We start from the raw sequence: 24,852 nt of genomic DNA, 5'->3' as shown, positions 1-24,852 counted from the left end.
AAGATTGTTTTTAAACAGACAAGAAATTATGTTAAAATGGAGTTACAATAAAATTGATATGTATTTTTAATTGTAAGGGTTTAGAAAAAACACATTGCAGGAATGTTTTAATAATCCCTAAAATAAGCCTTAGAAACCCAGGAAATTCAGAATTAAGCTTAAATGTATAAGAAATCTAAATGGTTAAGATGGAAATATTCAGTTAAGGCATCTAACCAATTTTGTACCTTCTAGTGACAATACAAAAAGAAATAAATACCTCAAGGAGATCAATATTAATCTGGATCCACAAACATTAAAATCCTTAACCATAATGGTAAAAAAAAAAAAAGGAGACAGCTCAGTGGTTTGAGCATTGGCCTGCTAAACCCAGGGTTGTGAGTTCAATCCTTGAGGGGGCCACTTAGGGATCTGGGGCAAAAATCAATACTTGGTTCTGCTAGTGAAGGCAGGGGGCTGGACTCGATGACCTTTCAAGGTCCCTTCCAGTTCTAGGAGATTGGTATATCTCCATTTTTTTTTATAGTAGTAAGGGGGGGAAAAAGAATTATTAGAGCTCCCTCAAGTAAGGAAACCAAATTGTGTATCTGTGCTATAACAAGAGCTATATTAATTGTTGCTTCTTACCCTTTCATAATCCATGTTTTTGGATGTTAGCTGTCGTGAAAAAAGTTCTTTGCTAGACTCAAGTTTCATGCACAGTTCCCTCATAGAAGCCAGGTCAGCTAACACAGAAGACTTTTCTTCTTGTTCGTATTTGAGATTCTCTTCCAATCTGGACATATTTTTTGTAATTGAAGAGAGTTGAGATTCATATGCTTGGTGTGCATTGATATGCTAAATGAAAACAGACAACAGTTAAGTGGTCGTGGATTCCCCCCCGCCAGTGTTAAAAGTTGCATGACAACCTATCTTTCCCCTGAGCTCTAAACTGAACTTCAGACTACTTTACTTTTTTTTTTAAATCATAGTTTTAAAAAAAACCAAAAAAACCAAAACAGGTTTCTCAAAAACTTTTGCAACCATTTGAAGGACTACACAGATATTAAACAAAAACAGAAGTAGACTATGATGGTGTTTCAGAGGAAAATTAAAACTTAAAAATTTATGACTGAACTCCATCTTTTACTTAACTGCCAATCTTGAACTTATCATGCCAAATGAATTAAGAATGTCAGACAGAAACGTAGCCTCTGTTTGGCTGTTATAATCTTTTTGATCTTAAGAAAGACTATTTTTTCAAATATGAAATTCTCATTTGATATAACTGGAATAAACTAATATGCTGTTATAAGAACCAAAAGTTTGAACTAATACTTAACTCTGAAAAAATATCACAAGAACATTTTGTCCCACTTAGTGAAATGGAATTATAGAAAGATATAGTGGCACTATTTATTAATATCTGAGATCATGCAATATCTAACTCAGGGGTCGGCAACCTTTCAGAAGTGGTGTGCCGAGTCTTCATTTATTCACTCTAATTTAAGGTTTTGCGTGCCAGTAATACATTTCAACATTTTTAGAAGGTTTCTTTCTAGAAGTCTACAATATATAACTAAACTATTGTTGTATGTAAAATAAATAAGGTTTCAAAATGTTTAGAAGTTTCATTTAAAACTAAATTAAAATGCAGAGCCCCCCCGACTGCTGATCAGGACCTGGGCAGTGTGAGTGCCACTGAAAATCAGCTTGCGTGCCACTTTTCGCACACGTGCTAGATTGTCTACCCCTGATCTAACTTCTCCATCTTGAAGTCTTCATACAAGCTCTACCAAACAGTTCCTCCACAGGAATGTAAACCTGCTCTACTTAACAATAATTACTCCAGGCAAGATGACTAAAAGCCACAATCTGCCTTTCCTACTCCAGAGGGTGCAGCTGTACCCTGGGCCAGAGTTATACCTGTTGCAGCAAATGCCCTCAGGCATATGAGCACAGCTGACTGGCTAGTACATTAGGTGACTGGAGCCAAGGTTTCACCCACTCCCAAACCTTCCCATCCATATACATTAGCTAAGTGGGGAAAACAGTGAGAGTAACCTCAGAAAAATAACAGAGGAAACAAAATGCAACAGACATTTCACTATTAACTAATCACAATTAACCATCAAGGATCTTTCAAATACTTTGAAAAATAGATACACATTGTAGTCTTACTGTTCTTAGTATTGTAGATTTAATAGAAGAATCTTGTATATTTATTTTCTAGAGAACTATGTTTTCTGCTTCCAAAATTGCTGTTCCTATTCAGCCATATCCTGTTGCTGTTTACCTGCAAGTATACTTCAGTGCTCTATTTCATACAAAACAGAGGTTGTCCATGCTGTCGTACAACTGCTCAGCTACAAAATCAAACACTGATTCAGAGGACAAAGGTACTGCCTCATTCAAAACCTCAATCTATTCACTAGATTCCACATCAACTGCAATCCCTAACAGCACAAAAACTTCTTCAGCTCCTCTGATTTATGTAAATAAATGGTAATTTCAGATGGGCTCCATTGAGCATGTTCAGCGATTTGAGTAACAATAGAATAGCATTACAGAGTGCTAATACTGGTTTGCATTTATCTGCAGCATCTTGCAAAAAGAGGGCCTTGATCCTTGGCTTTGGCGACTAGGTACTACTAATATATCAACACCTCCACCACTACTGCCTCTAAGATCACCACATGGAGCCTTTCAGTCAAGGAACTCAATGTGCTTTGAACAAATAATTAATCATGCCCTTGTGAAATACTGCAGGCAAATATCACAACTATTTTATGGATAGGTAACCTAAAAGGCTCTTAACATACTGGCAAACAATCTCTCCCCCCCCCCCCCCCCAACAACTGAAAATCTATCGCTGTGGCATCAGCAGTGAGTTAAGCAGAATAGAAATGATACTACTCTAGCCAGAATTGCAGTTACCATTTTAAATATTCTGTGTCTGCCTTCAAAACATTCAAGGATAGAAGTTAATTTCCATGCCAGCATAGCAAATGTTCCTTATCTTTTATTTAAAAACAAAAAAAAGCAATTAAATATAAACCATTTTCCTTGATAGGATTCAATTTTATTGGGTGGTATTGGTTATTACCTCTTGAATTTCTTTTTCTAAAAGTTCCACTCTTTCTCGAAGATGTCTTCTATCAGTATCTACAGAAAGGAGTTCAAGACGTATTGAGCTGCTTTCTCCCTCAGCTTGATGGGCCTTGACTTCCCAGTCCTCAGCTTGGTTGTGGAGCATTCGGAACTTCTCTAACAATTCTTGATTTTCTTGTTCCTAGTTGAAATACAATCAATCACTCCATAATTAACTATGTGTTACTGCAGCAAATGTCTTGTACCTTCCAGTCATTTATCCCTCTTTGCGCCTGCAAGCCGCTTCTGTTACACTACTTCAAAAGAAGGAAGTGGCCTTCGCCATATCCCTGACCCTGTATGAAGGCATTCATCTTTCTCTCTCCCTGAAGAGAGTACATAGCTTCATTCCTTTTGCAAGTGCCAAGCAGCAAATGTATCCCAGATACAGCAACCCAACTCAGTTTATATTAGAAGTGGTTTTTTAAAGCAATTTACAGAATAGACACTATCGTTTGATGATACATACCTGTCAAGGATACCACGAAAAAGATATAACAACAATATTTTTACCTCATATTTTACCTCTTAAGGTAGGAATTTCTTGCTAATCTCAAGATCAAAGCTATATTGCTATTATCATTTCTACCAAAGCTGCAGTGTATCTGGCAAAGATATCCCTAAAAGACAATCAGTCCGGCCTATTAGCTCCTTTTATTAGCTCTTCTAGCTTTAAAAGTTTTCAGTCATTACAATAAATACTCAAATTTGAATTACTTTATCCTTCTTTCAATACTCTGTTCTTCTGTCTTTGATCTAAGGATACTATGAAAAAGGGTCATATATTTCTTTCCAATAACCAAGGTCTCTAATAACTTCTTCCTAGCTACATCTCAGGGTTTGTATCCATATCTTTTCTTTGACCTTTCACCTACTTCAACCATACCTTGCTTATTAAAATCTTATTCTGCCTTGCTTTTCACAACTCTGTTCTCTCTTGATTCAGCGCCCACCTCTCTAATAATTCCTTTGGCATGTCTTTCAGCAGATACTCTTCCTCTTCTCTCGGTGGAAGTTCTACAGAACCCCATCTTTGGCCCCCACTTCTTCCATTACACCTTCTTGATACTACTATTTTGTACCACAACAGTTCCTAAAAGGTTCCAGTCAGGATCGAGGTCCCATTGTGGCAGGCACAGTAAAAGTATATATTTCACATTAAAAAACCCTACATTGAACAAACATTCTTAAGGTTTCAAAGTCCAACATTCAAAAGTCAAGAAATGCTAGAATTAAGGTTGCCTGTGCAACCTTATTCAGCAGCCTTGTGTGCATGCATTTGACATAAAACAGGCTGTGACTATATGATCGCATACAACTTCTTCTCTATAGGACACCTGACTCATTCAATGCACAAAATGGATGGTGCTTAGTGAGCAGCTATTCAACATTTTGTTATATCCACATTGGTCAATACACTCACACTTCGTTTATTAGGCACTATTTGAAAACTATTATGAAGACAGAATTATTAATTTGCTCTCAGGAATTTCTATGGCACTTATTACTAAAGTATCTAAAAAGTCTGGAGTTTGTGTTGGAGTGAAAGCAGGCTTCTCCAGGTTTACGCTGAGCCATAGGAAAGACAGGAGTTGAAGCACTGAGGAAGTTGACTCATAGGCTTCTTGACATATATTGGCAATGAGAAGCCAGTAATTGAGATAGGGGAAAATGGTGAAATTACATCTGACATGGGCTGCTACTACCACAAAGACCTTGGTAAAGACCCTGGAGAGGTTGCAAGGCCAAAAGGGACCACTCTGTATTGAAAGCATTAGGACCCACTATGAATCTGAGAGAATGTCTCTGAGTAGGGTGAGTACCCACACGAAAGTATGTGTCCTTCACATCAAGAGCTGTAAATTAAGTTCCTTTTCTAGGTATGGAATTATAGATGCTAGTGTGAACATGCAAAATTTCAGTTTGCTAATAGAGCGGTTGAGATGGCTGAAATCAAGAATGGGTCTCCAGCTCCCCTACCCCCCCCATATTTCTTTTGAGTACTAGGAAGAATGTTGAGTAAAAACTCTTTCCTTGGTGCTGAAGAGGTACCTGATCTGTTGCTCCTTACCATGGGAGGGATTCTACTTTTTGTTTGAGAATCTCCTCATGAGAATGGCCCATGAAATGGGCAAGGATAGGAGTTTTGGAGGGGATAGCTAAGTAAGTTTGATTGCATAACCAGGATGGATGATGTCTATTACCCACTTTTTTGTTCTTATTTCACTTCAGTTGTGGGAAAAGTGCCAATAAGAAAGGTCAAAGAGTGGTTATGGAGTCCCCCTAGAGCATGGGGTACCATTGGTTCCGAGACAGGTGCTGAGGTAGAGGTTTGTTCCATACAGGTCCTGATTTCTTGTCTAGAAAGGTATCTCTCAGAGAAGAAAACATAGGTTCTTCTGGTGGTTTAGTGTCTCCTGAGAAAGAAAAGGCCAATTCTGTGTCTACTGGCAGTTTAGTTATGCTGGAAGTAAACAATGGCTGGAATATGCAAAGGGGGACAGACTCCTTCCATAACTTGCATATACTGGTGAAGTCAGTACCTAATAGAAATGAAGAGGGAGAATCTGAGACACCAAAAATGTCATCACGTATAAAGTAAGTCTCCATTCTCCCTGGAGCATGAGGTGGTCCTGTTCACCAAACTGATGGACTTGGAGCAGTTTGTACCATTGTTGGGTGAAGCAGTGTTGGTACCATCAGTGGCTGAGGTTCCTGATGGTTGCCTTTTGCCAGTACCATTGGTTCCTGGTGTTTAAGTTTAGTTGGTATTGGAGGTCCTGTTGCCACTGTAGTGTGGTCTGGTACTGACAGAGCCCTGGATTTGTGAGCTTTCTTGTGGCAATCCTGAGATTTAGGATATTCTAAGTCCTTGTGGGCTGAGCAAGAAGACTTACTTGACTTAGGGAGGGCTCTATCTGACTTCTTTGAAGTGGGCTTAGAGGATTTGCTCTAGTGTGTAAGAGAACGCTCCTTGTCTTCCCAACAAGACCCTAACAAGTGATGTGTGAAAATAGATTCCCTTGCTCCTAAGTCAGGCTGATGCACAGGGGGCGGTCCTCTGACTGGAGTCCAACGGCAGCCTCATGGCTTTCTCCATAAGGTGCTTCTTAAGATGAAGTTCCCACCCCTCTGGGGGAGGAGCAGCAGATTCTGCACTTTGCCATGATGTGAGCTTCCCAGAGGCTGCACAGGCAGTGTTGATGGTTGTTGCTAACCATGAAGGAGTGCAGGAAAGAAGTATAGATTTTAAAGTGGGAGTTCTGGGCATAGTCCAGTACTGGTAATGAGATATGGGGAGGGAGAGTTCCTCAGGATGGGGAATGTAACTATAAAACTTAGCTAAATACTATAGAGCAAAATTCTAAACTATTTACAATACATATATTTACAGACTGAAGAATAAAGAGGGAAAGACAAAGTTCTGGACCCTAGAGGATCCAACCTAAGCCAAGCAGTGATAAGAAGGAACGGGAGAGGCAATTGGTCTGCTCCGTCCATTATCTCCTTGGTTGGAGGCATGAGAAGAGCAAGGGCACATGTGCAGACCAATGGACCCTGCTTTCAAAAATTCTCTGACTCCGGGCCATGGACAGCACACATACCCAGCATGGAATACAGAGACCACCACTCGAAGAACATAACTGTATTTTGATTCTAATAATTTCTGAAGTAGAATTTTTTGTACTTTGCCTGTCTTCCAAATTTCAATGGAAATATTTTTGTTGGTTTGTGTGTACAGTGAAAATGACGTTTACAGAAAAAATCTAATCCTTTCAAGGCTGATCATTAGATTTTGATCATTAGATTTTGCTTTGTTGCTCATAGCAAGGACGTAATGCTAGAAATATATCACTGTCTATACTGTAAAACATCCAACCTACCAAATGTGAGGATGCTTCTCCTTGCCATTGCTGACAATGTAACTATTATCAATGAAGTTTGAAGTCTGCCAAAATGTCTTAAGGCTGTAACCTAACAGGGTTTAGAGTGCATACATTACTAGGGTGACCAGACAGCATATGTGAAAAATCAGGACATAGGGTGGGGGTAATAGGAGCCTATATAAGAAAAAGACCCAAAAATTGGGACTCTCCCTATAAAATCAGGACATCTGGTCACCCTATACATTACTAGCTTTAAAATACAGAGAAAAATTTACATCTACAAACCTTAATTTTATTTTAGGCTAATTATAACAACATTTATTAAAAACACACTAATGCCAATTTACGGACTTTATTTCCTCACCTTCGAAGCCATTAAGCTTTCAAATCTGGATACTTCAGTTATGTAATTATGAACTCTAGTCTTCATTTCTTCTTTTTCACGTACTGCTTCTTCCAGTTCAGTAGTGACTGCCTAAAAAGATTACATGAAAACTGAATAGTTTATTAAAATAAAATATACTAAAGTAAGCATGCCTGTGAAGTGCCCTATATTTTATTTTCTTCTGCTTTGGGGTGGTTTATTCAGTAAATCTGATTTCCATATAACATCCTGTTAAATTCGACATTGATCAGGACATGGAGGTGAATGAATGACATAGAGAATGGATTTTAATTGGCAGGCTACAACTTTAACAAAATACCTGGGAAATGGTGTTATGCTTCTCGTTCTCACATACCACTTATTTCACTGGATTCAGCTTGGGGGAGTTTAAACAGGCAAGGGTGGAGGTGATGAGAGCCAACCAGCTAGCCCATTCTTACATCCCCAGCCAATCAAAAGGTAGTTTGCCCCTGGGGGGAAGGACAGCTCCCTCCCCCCCCCCCCGCTCTGTGACCATCCATTGCAGTTGTTTCAAGATCCCTCCACTTTTGACTCTAGGGGAATGGCATTTTCCCTACTTTCTCAGTTGAGTAATCTGAAGCAGAGAGGGAGAAGTGACCTAAACAACAGATTCTTATTGTTACTTTCACAAGGTCTCCATTTAGTTTTCAAATTAACACTCATGACTCAAAAATCAGAAGACTAACAAAGTGGCTGAAACTTAGACTGAACCACAACCAGAAAGAATTTTTTTGTGAAGAATCTAAATTAACATTTGTTATTGTGCTGGTTAATTCAAACTAACTAGGAATCAATTAACTTGAGTTACAACACAACCAAAAGCTCTAGTCAGATAATTTGAGTTACATTAACATATCCTATGACCTAATGTTTTGCAAGTTAAAAAAACAAAAAACAAAAATTTGTTTAGAACTTTTTTTTTAATACTTCAGTAATCCATATCCAAATTTATTTTATAATTAGAAATTATGTTTTTCTTAATGGAGAATGAAGCATTCGCTAGGTTTGAAAAAATTCTTAAAGGTTTTGAAAAGGACTTTTTTGAGCAAACTCAAACACCGTGTCATCTTTCTTACCGATTTAATTATGACCATCATATTTAAATTACAGCTGTTCTGATGCTGGATCCCTAAGGTGCACAAAATTTGAAAGACAGTGATGCACCAAAAGGTCAGTCAAACCTGATGAGTCCCTTAAACTGTCTCTATTTTACATGTAGACAGCTGGATTAACATTTCTTATTTAATTCACATGACCACTGTCTGAAGCGTAATTATTACATTGCATGTCTTAAAAGCCGATATTCTCGAAGTGTTAGAAGTTAATTCAGTGTGGGCCCTCTGATGGACACAATCAGTCTAACAAGATGGGTTTTCATCTATGTTGCATTTGAAGAGACACAAGCAACAAATAAAACTTAAATTTCAGCCCCCAAATACATTTTTCAAAGAGCTAGGATTGCCTGAGAAAGAAAAAGTTTAGAATGGAAAGTCTATCTCTGTTTTAACTATAATGTAATAAAATAATAATATGCATGCTGAAAGCTAACTACTATACACGGCCTTTTTCTACGCACATTGAAGGTCACTGCCATGTGATAGAGGGTTTATTCTTCTACCAAAAATGTGGGAAAATTATGCATGTAAATGCCCCACATGTCAATGGGAGAACAAACCTTTTAGTATTTGAGAGGATAATATAAGAATTGAATGCATTTTGATTCCACAGGTGATCAAATAAAGGAAACAAGTTCTTAAATTTGCAGGTATTTAAATTCAGCCTGAATATGTTCATTTCAACTCAACTGTTCTTAATATTATAGTATTCACAAGAATACAGAACAGCAAAATATTCAAAATGCATAAGAGACTATAACAGTTTTGGATTTAGTAATACATGCAGACAAAATGCAAGTAATCTTTGACGCAGAGATGATGTTATCCCATTGTCTCCTCCCCTCAACACATACTAAAAACATATTCAAGGGAGGGGAGGCCTTGAGCTGCTTGTGGGCCCTAAGCAATTGCTTAGTCTGCTTATGCCTAACATCAGCTCTGCTTTGGTGTACTTCATTATCAGGCACTACTTTCATACCTGGTTTTCTCTGGCCATTATAGCTAGATCGTCTTGTAATCTTCTGTTCTCCTTCAGAGCCATTTCCTTCACTCTTCCTGTTTCTGCAAGCTCTACCTGAGATGCATCAAGCTGGCGACGGAGACTAGCTATCTCCCGATCTCTGTTACTCAGGGCCTCCTTTAGTTGGCTATCAAATGGGTGATTTTGAAAACCTTAAATAAAATTTCCCTTCTTGCATTATAGCATATACTGCTTCAAAATGTTAGATAAGTTCTGAATATACAAAAGCTTTAGGAGCAACTTACGAATTTATTTCTTGTTCGGAAGGTAACTCTAAACCAGTGATACCCAGACCTCAGTAGTTCAAGAGCCAAATTAGCAATCAACATTACCCAAAAGAGCCACGGTAGCATGAATTTATTGTTTCGTTTACTTCTTATATATACTATATTATTCTCACAGCAAAATCACTGACCAAATATTGTACAATTGGTTTGTAACATAGTAAAAGCATCCTGATTGGTTAATAATTAACTCACATTGTGTTTTAATATCATGTGCTGCAAGGAGCCACAGGAGAAACATTAAAGAGTCATCTGTGGCTACCAAACCTCAATCTGAGTATCACTGCTGTAAACAAATTACCACTACATGGATCTTGTGCCCCTCATATGTGATGGATTAAAATTTGCATAGCTCAGAGTAAACTGTTGAACTGCCTATTAGCATGAAGTGCTTAACTGCTTGTGGCGGCTTGGGCAAGTCGTCACTGAAGCATGTAGAACTGTTGAGGGTTGGGTGGAATGTCATTGAAACTGGTAGGTGCAACTGCTGTCCTTCACATAAGATGACTGTGAGTAGAACTGGACAGGAATTTTCTAACAGTTTTTCCAGTGGAAACTGATAAATCAAACCCCAAACTTCTCCTTTGAAAGGGGTGGCATAAACTAAGATGATGCAAGTCATTGAATTAGGCAAGACAGGGACTTGAACTTAGGTTTCCCACATCCCACTTGAGTGTCCTAATAATTCTCCCGTGGGTCTCTCTCCTGTTGGAGCTGTTCTCCATCTGGATCCCCAGGCTTAAGGCCACCCTCTTTAGCAACTTTTGGGGGGGTCTTATAGTCATCTGGAGGAGGCAAAATCCCTCTGAGATTACAGAAGAGCAGGAAGAGGCAGACAGCTCAGGCTGAGGCTACTCTTCCTCCTCTAGTTTTCCAGCAAGGTCCTCATGAGCCACCTTTTGCTGCTCAATACCAGACTCACAAACAGGCAGCAACTAGTGAGTAATGTGCCCCATGCCTCTCCGAGGATACAGAACACAAATGTCCTGCGTATTACCTAGAAACTGGGGGAAACTGAACAGATTCCAATGTGGCTAGTGGACTGGGGGTGGGCAACAAATCTGAATACAAGCTTCCATTAGACACTTTGAGCAGCTTAAGTGTGGGATGCTCATGGGCATTGACCTAGTGCAAGAGAAGCCAGGCTTGAAGCCCAGTGACCAAGGCCTCTCTCAGTACCAAGTAACAGAAAAAACCCATCTATGTTCAAAAAAGAACACTTTGGTTATCTACACTATTAACTAAGCACTAACACAGTAAATCTAGAAAACTATCTACAGTTCATATACAATGAACACACAGAGCACTTGCTAAGGCAAGCCAAGCAATTCCAATAACCATCATGGGCAGTAAGAAGGAACTAAGGGAGTTTGGGGGGGCGGCTGGACCCTTTATACCAGTGCACACTGGGATAATGGTGGATTCTCCATCACTAACCATTTTTTAATTGAGATTTGATGTTTTCCTAAAAGATATGCTCTAGGAAGTATTTTGGAGAAATTCTAAGGCCTCTGTTATACAGGTGGTCAGACTAGATGACCACAATGTACTCTTCAGGCCTTGGTATCTGAGAAAACACATACACAAATCTGGACATCACAGTGATTGACAATCTGGTAAGCATATATACCCTACTATCAAGGAACAGGAATTACTCTTATTTATTTGTATTCCGATAGTGGCTACAATAAGTTAGCTACTTCCCACACATAGGCAGAATGCACAGGGGGCGCATAGGGTTTTACAGTGATTCCCTGGGTCAGATGTATGCACAATAATTTACCGATGGGAGGCATGTAAGTTCTCTACTGAGAGCCAGAAGCCCACTAGTTGATATAATCGTTGTGAAACGTGTGTGCAGATAATATTTGAGTTATGTATCTATAAAGCAAATTATGTTCTTAAGGTCTTGGAGTTAAGGGAGATCACCAGGAGGTGACATACCTTGGAAATGTTCCTTTCAGGCAGGAGAGAACAGACACCTATCACCCTGTCTGGTCATTTGCGTATTGTATGCCTCAGAGTTGTGCCTATTTGCATACTGAGTCACAGGCTAAATCTACAAGACAGGAAGTCTGCAAGATGAAAAACAGCAGAGGGTGTCCTGTTTATGAATAAAACAAAGGATGGGACTGGTATATCTTCATGGTGGGGGGAAAGGGCAAAGAAACACACTGAAATCCTTCACCAAGGAGGTAAGCTGACAGCAGGTCTGTCTCATGAAAGAAGAGTCACAGTCTAACCTGGCTGTAAAGTGTTGCAAGGATTTTGGGTGAGCCGAACTCTACAAGACATGAGCGTATCTAGTGACTTAAGTTTAGGATCTAAAACGCATGTTGTGATTCTATTTTATATGTAACCATTTTTTCCCAATACTACTACTTGCTATTACTTGAATCTCTATGCTCTGTTAATTAAACTTATATTTGATTTCATTATAAACATACATAAATGCTGTGTGTTAAGCGGAGTGGTGATCTGAGGTAGAACTGGTAAGCTGGGGATTACTGTTTCTTTGGAAGCAGCAAATCTGTGAATTCTGCAAGTGTCCCATGGACCGGGGCAAGACACTCTAGGATGACGCTCAGAGGCCTCAAGGATAGAGTATGCCAATCGCTAACCTACAGGGTGACAGCGGAGCCAGCAAGGCCTAAAGGGGAGTGTTTGTGTTGCTAATGGCTGGAAGAGCTGACAAGACAGGCACAAATAAGGCTTCCTCACGCTAAAGACAGATGGTTGTGAGGTGCCTCACAGCCCCGGGAGCCCCAGAGAAATGTCATACATATATGCCCTGCTGACTGCGGGAGAGTTGCATGGTTTAAAACAGATCTGTAAAACACTGAGGCACTAGACCCAAAATGGTAATCTCTATGCTATTATATCTGTGGAGAAAAACATTACCACCAGTTTTATAACATATAAGAGCTATTTGGATATTATGTGAAAAGAACAGACTCAGCAAGAGACTTCCTTAAATATGAGAAGATAATAAAGAAGTGAAGAAAAACAAGGCAATAAATTCTATTAAAGGTTTCTGACAAGCAAAGATTGGCAGCCTTTTAATATTTATTTGGATTTCTATTTTCCAGAAGAGGTTAAAAATAGTAAATTGTTAGTGAATTAGACATAATGATATAATTACAATAGTTTGGTATGATTTACATTGTTCCATATTGTTTTATAGTTTTCAATACTTATATTTTTATCACAATTGCTTGTGGCTTTTGTGGACATTAGTTTAAATTTGTAAAAAACTTTAAGGACAATAGAAATCAAGAACAAATTTTGAAAATAAATTAAATAGCTCAGTAATTTGATTTGTATGAAATGGGGAACATATAGAGGTATTTGTATACATTAGTAATTATTGTTTATTTAAAAGCACTCTAAAGCTTAGGCATCCAGTAAGGTGCCTCAATTATTTTGCAAGTGTTCCATGTATGCTTAAATAGATGGTCATATAATCCTCAGGTCTCCTTACTCATTATCTGCTTCCATCTAAGCATGGTGTACTCTGCATTCTATCAACTAGGTCTGCAATTGTTATGCTCTTATGCTGCAGTTTTACCCTAAAAAGTGACTTTGTAAAAATGGCCTGATGGCTATCTTGAGTAGTTTTAGATAAAGATAACTTTTCTAACTGATAGCCCCACAAACTCACACAAGATAAAAGTCCAAATAAAACTGAGTTAAGTTATGCTCTCTTGATGGCATACAGGTTTGTGAAGGTTCAAGTAGAATGTAGGTGTTTGTTCAATGCAAAAGATCAACCATATGACTAAACATGACAAGTTTTATTTATGAAGTAGTAAATACAGTGAATGGGGAATAATAGTTTAAGCTGGATCAGTTCCTGTCCTGTGTATCTTCCTGTGGCCTTATGGCGGGAAGACTGATCACTCAAGTAAGTGCTAATAAGGCCAACATTATCAGTAAACAACAACAACAACAACAACATTAGATATTTCTATCAGATATGGGCCTGAACTGACCCACAGATCAAAATATACTTGATCTATGGGGAAGCTCAGATCTAGTACCAAACTTTGGTACCTCTATAAAGGGACAAACCAAAACCTAGATCCAAACATCCCTGTGATTTGGGGAAATCTGGTTCTGGATCCAAGCTTTGTGGTTCAGGACCATCACTAATTTCTACAGTAATTTCCATCCACAAGGATCTCAGATCACTTTATAAACTATAGATACAGAAATCATTCATCCAACATTGAAATGCAGTCACTACTGGGATAGAACAGACCAGCTGTTTAACAGCACACAACACTACATAGCAGTTATATACCAGTAGTAAGGAGGGATATTCAATTTAATTAAAACTGTACAAGTAATTTAGGAAGGCAGAATTAATTACTTCACCAATAATGGAGAGTCTGCAGGCCAAATTATGCTGCTGCTCCCCCACTCCCCCCCGGCCCTGTGATATCTGAACAACACTTACAACTAAGGGGGAATATAGAACAGCACAACACCATGTTTACAAAGTCACTTAACTTAGGGCTTGTGTACACTACTGTGTGGGATCGATCTAAGATATGCAACTTCAGCTACGTGAATAGTATAGCTGAAGTCAATGTACTTAGATCTACTTACCATGGTGTCTTCACTGCAGTAAGTTGACAGCTCATGCTCTCCTGTCAACTCTGCTTGCGCTTCTCATTCTGGTGGAGTACCCGAGTTGACAGGAGAGTGCTCAGCAGTCAGTTTATCGCGTCTATACTAGATGTGTAAAAAGCAACAAAGAGTCCTGTGGCACCTTATAGACTAACACATGTATTGGAGCTTAAGCTTTCGTGAGTGACTACCCACTTCGTCAGACGCAGATCCATGTGTCTGACGAAGTGGGTAGTCACTCACGAAAGCTTAAGCTCCAATACATGTGTTAGTCTGTAAGGTCCCACAAGACTCTTTATTGCTTTTTACAGATCCAGACTAACACGGCTACCCCTCTGATACTATACTAGATGTGATAAATCGACCCCCACTGGATCGATCACTGTCTGCCGATTCAGCGAGTAGTGTAGACAAGCCCTTAGAAGTGCAATTTAAGTGCTACTTATAGGAAAATTAAATGCACATAAGTTTAATTACCCAGATAAACAACTGCCATTACCACTTTTAATCCTCACCATCCACACCTACAATATTTGAGGGGAAGTGTTTTCTGCAACGAGATATATTTTTTCCCACAATGGTAAATCATACCCTCCTGTTTGATAACATATATGATTAAGTATATGTCACCAAAAATACAATAAGATCCTGGCTGCTAGTACTTTTATTCTGCAGAAAATATTGATCTTAGGAAAATAAAAACAACAGAAAATCATTTCAGTGATTACTTACTCTACGGAGGATTCCAGTTCTGACAGAGTTAGTCTCAAATTAGCAATTGTTTTTTCCTATGAAATAAATATGAATATTACATTATGCTGCAGAATACCCAGAATAATTCAAACTAAGCATAATTTACTTTAAAGTAGCATTTATAAAAGCTTTAATTTAACTATTCAGTAATAGGTAACTGGCTTTTTTAAATGTTCAAATTTCCAAACTTCTTACAATAAAAATGAAACTTAGGACTAATTTGAAATTTGTAGAAGGAGAATATCTAGCAGTTAAGGTAAATGACTGGGAGTCAGCAGATGCAGGTTATATCACTGATAGTGCTACAGTCTTGATATGTGACTTCAGGCAAGAGTATTAACTTTCTTGTCCCTCTCAGATTTTGGAATGCACTTCAGATTCTTACACCTTGGGTCAAGGGCTGTAGCTATCTTTAAGAATCTCACATTGGTACCTTCTTTGCATTTTGTCAAATCTGCAGTGAAAGTGTTTTAAATTGAACAACATGTGCTGGATTGTCATCTGACACTACCTTAACACAAAATATATGGCAGAATGTGGGTAAAGCCACAGAGCAGGAGACATTGAATTCTGGGGAGAACTGTGTCACAAATTTAATTAACTCATTTTTTTAACGAGCATCATCAGCATGGAAGCATGTCCTCCGGAATGGTGGTCAAAACAAAGGGGCATATGAATGTTTAGCATATCTGTCATGTAAGTACCTTGCAATACAGATTACAACAGTACCATGCGAATGCCTGATCTCACTTCAAGTGACACTGTAAATAAGAAGCACGCAGCATTATCTCCCATAAATGCAAACAAACTAGTTTGTTTTGGCAATTGGCTGAACAAGAAATAGGACTGAGTGGGACTTGTAAGCTCTAAAGTTTTATATTATTTTGTTTTTGAGTGCAGTTATGTAACAAAACAAAACAAAAATCTGCATTTCTAAGCTGCACTTTCATGATAAAGAGATTGCACTACAGTACCTGTAGGAAGTGAATTGAAAAATACTATTTTTTTTTACAGTGCAAATATTTGTAATAAAAATAATAATATAAAATTAGCACTGTACACTTTGTATTCTGTGTTATAATTGAAACCAATATATTAAAATCTAGAAAAAAATCCAATAACATTTATAATAAATTTCAATTGGTATTCTATTATTGCTTAACATCATGATTAAAACTGCGATTAATTGCAAGTCAAGTTAAATTGTTTGGAGTTAATTGCTTGAATTAACTGCAATTCATTGACAGTCCTAATAAAATTAAACCCTGAGCAGAGGGCTGGCACAAGACCCTAGGTACCACTTAAATCTTTAACACAGGGCCTAAGAAATACAAAGGCCTTTTGCATCACAACAAAATCTTGCCATAATTTTTGCGTACTGCTTTGAAATCCTCAGATGGAAGGTACTCATCAAGAGCAATACATTAGTACTGTTAGTGCACATACCTTGTTAGCTAAGTTGTCATCTAAACATGCAATTCTTTCTGTCTTTTCATCTACAGTTTCCTGAAGACTGTCCTTTTCCTTATCCAGGACACTAATGGTACTTCTAAGCACATTCACTGTCTCATCCTGTGAAGAGCTCTTATGGTTTAACCTATCTGTAAGAGAAGAAATGGGTGTTTTTGTTGGTTTAAATATAGAAAATTAATGCAAAAAAGAATATGAAGTGATTACCTATTTTCTCCTCTAGCTTTGCAATTTCCTCTTGAGCTAATTGAAGTTCATCCTTTTTAAGAGAGGATTGGTGCTGAAGATCTTCAAGGGACTGCTGTAGTTGTTCATTTAATAGCCTGAGAAATCAACAGTCAGTTGAAAACACAAGACTAATATTTCAAATACATTCTTTGATAAAACTATCAAAGAATTAGAGAAACTGAAAGGATTATCTAAACCATCGCTCTGTTGGATTGTTTTGATCAGCCAAAGTTATTTTCATCATCTCAATAAACCAGAACAAATGCAAATAATAAAACCAAAATGCCAGTTTTGCAAAAGGAAAAAGGTAAGTGGCCTGATTTTCAAAGTAGTACAGCAACTAGAAAGCCCACTGAAGTCAACATGAGTGTATCTTAAAAAAAAATAAATATATTTTATAGTATTTGTTTTGTAGAAAGACTTTGCTGTAAGCCAACACTGAGCAGAACAAAATCTTACAAAAGTGCCTTGACTGATGCAGTAGAAACTGACACATTTAAATTTGTACATTTAAATCTTTGTACTGAAAGATTTACAATATCCATATTTATCTTACCCCCTCCATAAATACCAGTTATAATTATGAGGAATTTATTAAACAAGTTTTTCACTTGAATGAGGATTTCTTTCACTGTTTTATCAACAAGCACATTTAACTTTCTGAAGATTTTCAAGAAAATTATCTACCAGTACAGAAGTTCTCAAAACTTTATCAGTTTAACAGTGACTTGTATATACATCCCTCCCTATTCATACCAAGCAACTCTATGCAACTATTAGTGATTTTTAACCATTCTGCTACTAGCTCAATCCTGGAGGGTGGCTCTTGTGTCAAGCAGGAGATATCCTCTTCATTTTAATCTGTTTTTAATGACATCCAGTCTCTTCTTCACAATGAGGAGCCACAGATGTTTGGAGGAGCAACTGAAAACAAGGCGGTGGGGTCAGCTGTTTGAACCACCAGCAAATGGTCTAGGGACCACAGTTTCCATATGGTCATGTTAGTAATATGTCACAGAAGCATGGAACTGACTTTATAGTTACAATAGAACATTCAATGCAGCTTTTAAGTCTTATTTTCATACACTCCTCTTACCTTTTAATCTGAGTGAGCAATTTGTTTAAAATTTCTGTGTGTAATTCTACATGGACATTTTTTTCAAGATAATTTCATTTAAAAAAAGGTTACATATTTGTTCAGTAACTGTTGTTCTTCAATATGTGTTGCACAGGTCCATTCCACTTCAGGTGCCTGCATGCCCATGCACTGGAGCCAGAAAAAACTTTTTCCCATAGCGGTACTGGTTAGGGCAGCACATGCACTGTCCACATGCTCATGCTGTTAGCCCAGAGTACAGTAACTCCTTGCTTAACATTGTAGTTACGTTCCTGAAAAATGCAACTTTAAGCGAAACAATGTTAAGTGAATCCAATTTCCCCACAAGAATTAATGTAAAGGGGATGGTGGGTTCCCGGGACATTTTTTTCAGCAGACAAAAAGCTATATATTATATAGATATACACACAGTATACATTTTAAACAAACAATTTAATACTGTTCACAACTATGATTGCGAAGCTTGGTTGAGGTGGTGAAGTCACAGGTTGGAAGAGGGAGGGATATTTTCCAGGGAATGCCTTGCTGCTAAATGATGAACTAGCATAACTAGAATTATCAGCAGGTGGTAATAATAATAATAATAATGCCCAGTGGTCTGTGATGGGACGTTAGATGGGATGGGATCTGAGTTACTACAGAGAATTCTTTCCTGGGTGCTGGCTGGTGAGTCTTGCCCACATGCTCTGGGTTTAACTGATCGCCATATTTGGCGTTGGGAAGGAATTCTCCTACAGGACAGATTGGCAGAGGCCCTGGAGATTTTTCGCCTTCCTCTGCAGCATGGTGCACGGGTCACTTGCTGGAGGATTCTCTGCAGCTTGAGGTCTTCAAACTACAATTTGAGGACTTCAATAACAGAGGCCTGGTCTACACTAAGCATTTAAACCGATTTTAGCAGCGTTAAACAGATTTAATGCTGTACCCATCCACACTATGAGGCCCTTTATATCGATATAAAAGGCTCTTTAAATCAGTTTCTGTACTCCTCCCCGACGAGAGGAGTAGCGCTAAAATCGGTATTACCATATCGGATTAGGGTTAGTGTGGCCGCAAATCGACCGTATTGGCCTCAGGGCGGTATCCCACAGTGCACCACTGTGACCGCTGTGGACAGCAATCTGAGCTCGGATGCAGTGGCCAGGTAAACAGGAAAAGCCCCACGAAATTTTGATTTTCATTTCCTGTTTGCCCAGCGTAGAGCTCTGATCAGCATGGGTAGCAATGCAGTCCCAAATCCAGCATGGACCGTACGGGAGATACTGAATCTGATTGCTGTATGGGGAGACAAATCTGTTCTATCAAAGCTCCATTACAGAAAACAAAATGCCAAAGCGTTAGAAGAAAAATCTACAGGCTACACAGTGCTGCGTGACAAGCGTAACGAGAAGCCAGAGACTCAAATGGACGCTCATGGAGGGAGGGAGGGGGTACTGAGGACTCCAGCTATCCCACAGTCCACAGCAGTCTCCGAAAATTATTTGCATTTTTGGCTGAGCTCCCAATGCCTATAGGTTCAAACACATTGTCTGGCGTGGTTCAGGGAATAGCTTGTCAATTTACTCCCCCCGCCCCCACGTGAAAGAAAAGGGAAAGAAATCATTTCTTGACTTCTTTCAATCTCACCCTATGTCTACTGAATGCTGCTAGTAGATGCGATGCTGCAGCAGTCAAGAGAAGTATCTGCTCCTCTCCCCTCCCCGGTGGCAGACGGTGCAGTAGGACTGGTAACCGTCCTTCTTATCAACCCGTGAGTGCTTCTGGCTGGCTTTAGGTGAGGCTGGCTGGGGGTGTCTGGGTGAAAATACGAATGACTCCCGGTCATTCCCAGTAGATGGGACAGAACGGCTGGTAACCATCTTCATCATAGCAACTGGGGGCTGAGCTTCAATCAGCCCCTTCCCTTTCTGTATTGCCTGGACTATCATAGCACTGGGATGCTGGGCTCCTCTCCCTCACACTGCTTAATGTCCTGCCTGGACTATCATAGCACCGGGAGGCTGCCTCCCCCTCATTTTATGTCACTAAAAACTCAGTGTTTCTTATTCCTGCATTCTTTATTACTTCATGACACAAAATGGGGGGGCACTGCCACGGTAGCCCAGGAAGGTTGAGAGAGAAGGGAAGCAACGGGTGGGGTTGTTGCAGGGGCACCCCCCGTGAATGGCATGTAGCTCATCATTTCTGCGGCATCTGACACGGAGCAACTGTACTCTCTGATACACTGCTTCTCTAGTACATTTGCCCCATATTCTAGGCAGAACTGACTCTATTTTTAGAAACCATAAAGGAGGGATTGACTCGGGGAGTCATTCCCAGTTTTGCTTTTGCGCCCCCAGCCGATCTTAGCCGGGGCACCCATGATAGCAGCAGACAGCACAGAAGGACAGATAACCGTCATCTCATTGCCAAATTAAACTGGCAGCAGATGGTACAGAACGACTGGTAACAGTCTCTGCTATCATGCAAAAGCAAATGAATGCTGCTATGTAGCGCTGGAGTATCGTCACTGTCCGAGGCATCCAGTACACATACGGTGACTGTAAAACAAAAAAGCTGAACGGGCTCCATGTTTGCCGTGCTATGGCGTCTGCCAGGGCAATCCAGGGAAAAAGGGCGCGAAATGATTGTCTGCCATTGCTTTCCCGGAGGAAGGAATGACTGACGACATTTATCCAGAACCACCCGCGACAATGATTTTTGCCCCATCAGCCACTGGGCTCTCAACCCAGAATTCTAAGGGGTGGGGGAGACTGCAGGAACTATGGGATAGCTATGGAATAGCTACCCACAGTGCAATGCTCCGGAAATCGACGCTAGCCTCGGACCATGGACGCGCACCGCTGAATTAAGGTGCTTAGTGTGGCCGCGTGCACTCGACTCTATACAATCTGTTTTATAAAGCTGGTTTATGTAAAATCGGAATAACCCCTTAGTGTAGACGTACCCTCAGACATAGGTTAGGGGGTTGTTATTGAAGTAGATGGGTGAGAGTCTATGGCCTGCATTATGCAGGAGGTCAGACTAGATGATCATAATGGTTCCTTCTGACCTTAAAGTCTATGAGTCTATGAGCACTCGGCTGAGCCTTCAAGGGTTAACACGTTGTTAATGTAGCCTCTCACATAAGGCAGCACAAACACGAGGGAGGGGAGACAGCATAGCAGACAGAGACAGACACACACCTTGTGTGTGGGGGAGAGAGAGATGCACACTGCCCCTTTAAGCAAGCTGACCCACTCTTAAGTGCATTGTCTTTTTACGTGGATCAGGAAGTTGAGACAGGAGCTGCTGTCCCAAGCTCTCTTTGCCTCTCCCCATCCATGTCCCCTCCCTGCTCTACATAGAGAAAGGGTAAGTGGGATGCAGGAGCAGAGGGGAGAGGGACACTCTGACATTAGCCCCCTCCTATCCCCCCTGCACAGCAAGCAGTAGTCTCTGGGAGCAGCTCCAAGACAGAGGACAGGAGCAGCACATGGCAGTGCGAGGAGGGACAGTTGAACTGCCCAGCAGTTGATAGCCTGCTAGGTGGCTGCAGCACGGGGAGCTGATGGGGGGCTGCCGGTTCACCCTGGTTACAAGTCCCCACCAGCTAGTTGCAACGGGCTGCTCTTCCTGCAAGCAGTGGACAAAACAGGTGGCTTCCAAATGACATTAGAAGATACTTTAAACGAGCATGTTCCCTAAATGATCAGCAACATAACCAAAAAATCAGCGTTAACCAGGATGACTTTAAGTGAGGAGTTACTGTATAAAGGAGTGGAGATGCCTTGACCCCCCACTCAGTTCTTTCACACCAGAAGCCAGTGCTTGCTGTGACTCCAGTGTAGGGGGGAGGAGCGAGGAGTATGGAATGGACATATGTGACACATCTTGAAGAACATAGTGAACAGGTATGTAACCATTTTTTCTTTGAGCGCTTGCTATCCACTTGAGGTGACACACAAACAGCCCCAGAAGGAGGAGGGAATCAGAGTCTACCTCAACAAAGATTGCAGCACCACTCTCCCAAATATAGCATCATCCCTCAAGGCCGGGCGAAAGCATAATGAGTAGTGAGCATATGAACAGATGACAATTGCAAAAGCCCTGCAAAAGCCACTCATGGAAATGTAACTCAGGAAAGCAGCTGAATGTGATTGAGCTCACAGAGTGCACTAAAGCTCTTTGAGGTAATTAAATGTTGGCAATATCATAACAAAGACAAATGCAGGAGGAGATCCAGGAAAAGTTATTCTGAAATAATGGTTTTTCTTTCCATCCTATCAGCAAAGGATATGAATAACTGAAGAGATGTCCTAAACTCTTTAGTCCCATCCAGGTAGAAAGCCAATGCTCTGCGAATGTCCAAAGTATGGAGATTTTTCTTATTTTTGTGTGAGGTCTCAGAAAAAATAGTTGGCAAGTATTATAGTCAGATTCAAATAAACATCTGAAACCACTTTAGTGAAAAATCTAGGATGTAGATACAAACCAACTTTGTCCTAGTCAAATACTGTATAAGGAGGGTCAGCCTGAAGTTCTGCAACTCTTCTGGTTGAAGTAATAGCTATCAGGAATGCTAACTTCATCAAGGAATGAGACAATGAACATGTAGCTACAGGTTTGAAAGAGGGTTCCATTAAAACTGAGAGAACCAAATTTGGATCCCAGAGTGGAGCTGGGTCTCTAACAAGTGGGAAAAGCCTGTTCAAACCCTTCAAAAACCTAATAGTCACAGGGTTAGAGAAAAGATCTCCTATCTGTAGAAGAGTGAAATGCAGAGATAGCAGTCAGACAAACCCTGAGGGAACTGATCGAGACACTTTTTTCCTGTAAGTGAAGCAGGAAACCCAGAATACACTGAATAGGAGTCTCTGATGGAGAGGTATCTTTCTGCTGGGAACACACAGAAAACCTCTTCTATTTTATGAGATAAGTGTATCAGGTGGAAAGTTTTCTGATGTTCAGACGAATGCTCTCCACTGCAGCAGAACAGATAACCTACACTCATTGCTTGGGTGTTCCATTATTGACTCCACTGGAAGCTAAAAGGATTGGGATACAGAGCCTGGCCCTGTGAAATTATGTCCAGAATCTGGGGGATGGTAATGGGATCTCAAATAGACAGGTTCAATAGGGCCAAGAACCAGTGCTGAAAAAGCCAGGCTACTGCAATCAAAATTAGAACAGCATCATCTTGTCTGAGTTGGCCCAAGACTCTCAGCAGCATAGGGATTGGGGGAAAACAAAGAAGTTTTCCCTTCTAGGAGACTGCAAAGGCATCCAAAATGGATCCTGGGCTGACACTTGCCCTTGAACAAAACTAGTGACACTTCCTGTTCTGTCAAGTGTTGAACAGGTCCATTTCTAGTATACCCAAATCTGAAAAATGGACTTTGCTAAATTGGGTCTGAGGGACCATTCATGATCTCTGCTGAATGACCTGCTGAAATGGTCTGCTAGAAAGTTTTGAGATCCAGGAAGATGACATGCTTTGAGGGTAATCTTGTTCTAGATGAAAAGGGGCAGAAGTTCAGTACTTCTTGCCAAAGGGGTCTGATCTGGGATTTACCTGTTTGTTGAGGTAAATCATTGCAACAATGTTGCATGTCAGCACTTGAACAGAACAGGGACACTTGACAGGCCAGACAAATAACTCAGAGCTACCTGACATTGATCTGTAGGGAGAGGTCCTGATCAGTCTACAGACCTTGTGACTGAAAGCTCCCTAGATGCACTTCCCAATTGAGGAATGAAGCATTTGTGACTAAGGTCACACAAGGCAGAATTGGAGCAAATGGAACTCCACTACATACACTGGCAGGGTCCATTCACCAGTCCAGGCAAGACAGAACAGTTGCAGGAACAGTTGAGTCTGCATTTTGAGTAGATGATGAGATACACACTTCAACCACTTCTGCAGGACTCGAGGTGAATTGTGCCATTTATTATACGCAAGCTGCTGTGTGACCCAGAAGTTTCGGGCAGTTCCTTACTGTTGTACAAAGATACAACTAATTCTTTGCACGTGTTGAATACTGCTTGAAATTTGGCCTGAGGCAACTAAGCTCTTCCTGATGTCAAGTCAAGAAGAACTCCTATAAATTCAATTTTCTGTACAGGGAGAAGAACTGATTTGTCTTTGTTGATCATCAGGCCAAACAAACAAAATAGGGATCAGATCTTCTCGATGGCTTCCTTCACTTGCTGTCTGGAATGACCTAAGACCAACCAATCATCCAGAAATGGATATACTTGGATTTTTGTCTTCCTGTGATGTGCTGCCCCTACTGCCTGCACTTTGTGAAGACTCAGTGGGTATGATGACAGACCAAAAGAAATGAGCACAAACTGATAATGCACACTTGCTACAACAACCCTTAAGAACATTTGGTGACTCTGATGAATGACCACGTGGAAATAGGCATCCTTTAACCCAGGGGCAGTGAACCAATAGTTCAGTTTGGGAATGGATAACAGAAAATAGGGTAAGCATATGAAACTTTATCTTTCGTATGTACTTTTTTAGATTTGGTAGTCTAAAATAAGTCTGAGGCCTCACTTTGACTTTGGGATGAGAAAATGAGAGCTTTATAAGGAGGTTGAGAACATTTACCATCATTAATATTTTCATCATTTAAGAAAAGATTTAAGAAAACAAAGATGTTTTTGTAACTTGCAATTTTTCTGCACACAATAAATAAAGTAGAAAGTTTAACATACTGAGAAAAAAAAGCCTAATTCAGCACAAGTTGTGGGATGCAAAAGTAATATTTAAATAAACATAAGCCATAACAGGCCCCAAAGAGTCTATTTGTGGGTTTCAGC

At 39.9% G+C, this 24,852-nt stretch overlaps 1 protein-coding gene across 5 annotated transcripts in view; it reads right to left on the bottom strand.

Moving 5' to 3' along the window:
• CEP135 (centrosomal protein 135) overlaps nucleotides 1-24,852 on the bottom strand; it is a 90,401-nt gene that overhangs the window by 10,611 nt on the left and 54,938 nt on the right. For 4 of the 5 annotated variants that reach the window (XM_030565518.1, XM_030565515.1, XM_030565517.1 and 1 more), the window contains 7 exons: nucleotides 16,905-17,020; nucleotides 16,674-16,828; nucleotides 15,207-15,262; nucleotides 9,517-9,685; nucleotides 7,381-7,491; nucleotides 3,086-3,271; nucleotides 628-837 (listed from right to left, as the gene is read on the bottom strand). In XM_030565518.1, coding sequence (XP_030421378.1) covers nucleotides 628-837; nucleotides 3,086-3,271; nucleotides 7,381-7,491; nucleotides 9,517-9,685; nucleotides 15,207-15,262; nucleotides 16,674-16,828; nucleotides 16,905-17,020 — 1,003 coding nt within the window. Of the gene's footprint in view, nucleotides 1-627; nucleotides 838-3,085; nucleotides 3,272-7,380; nucleotides 7,492-9,516; nucleotides 9,686-15,206; nucleotides 15,263-16,673; nucleotides 16,829-16,904; nucleotides 17,021-24,852 lie in introns of those variants that run through there. The other variant, XM_030565519.1, reaches the window with a different exon arrangement.

The sequence above is a fragment of the Gopherus evgoodei genome, chromosome 5 (genome assembly GCF_007399415.2).
Source record: "Gopherus evgoodei ecotype Sinaloan lineage chromosome 5, rGopEvg1_v1.p, whole genome shotgun sequence".
NCBI lineage: Eukaryota > Metazoa > Chordata > Testudines > Testudinidae > Gopherus > Gopherus evgoodei.
Note: the sequence above shows the minus strand (reverse complement) of the source record. Positions and strands in the feature narration are given on the sequence as shown.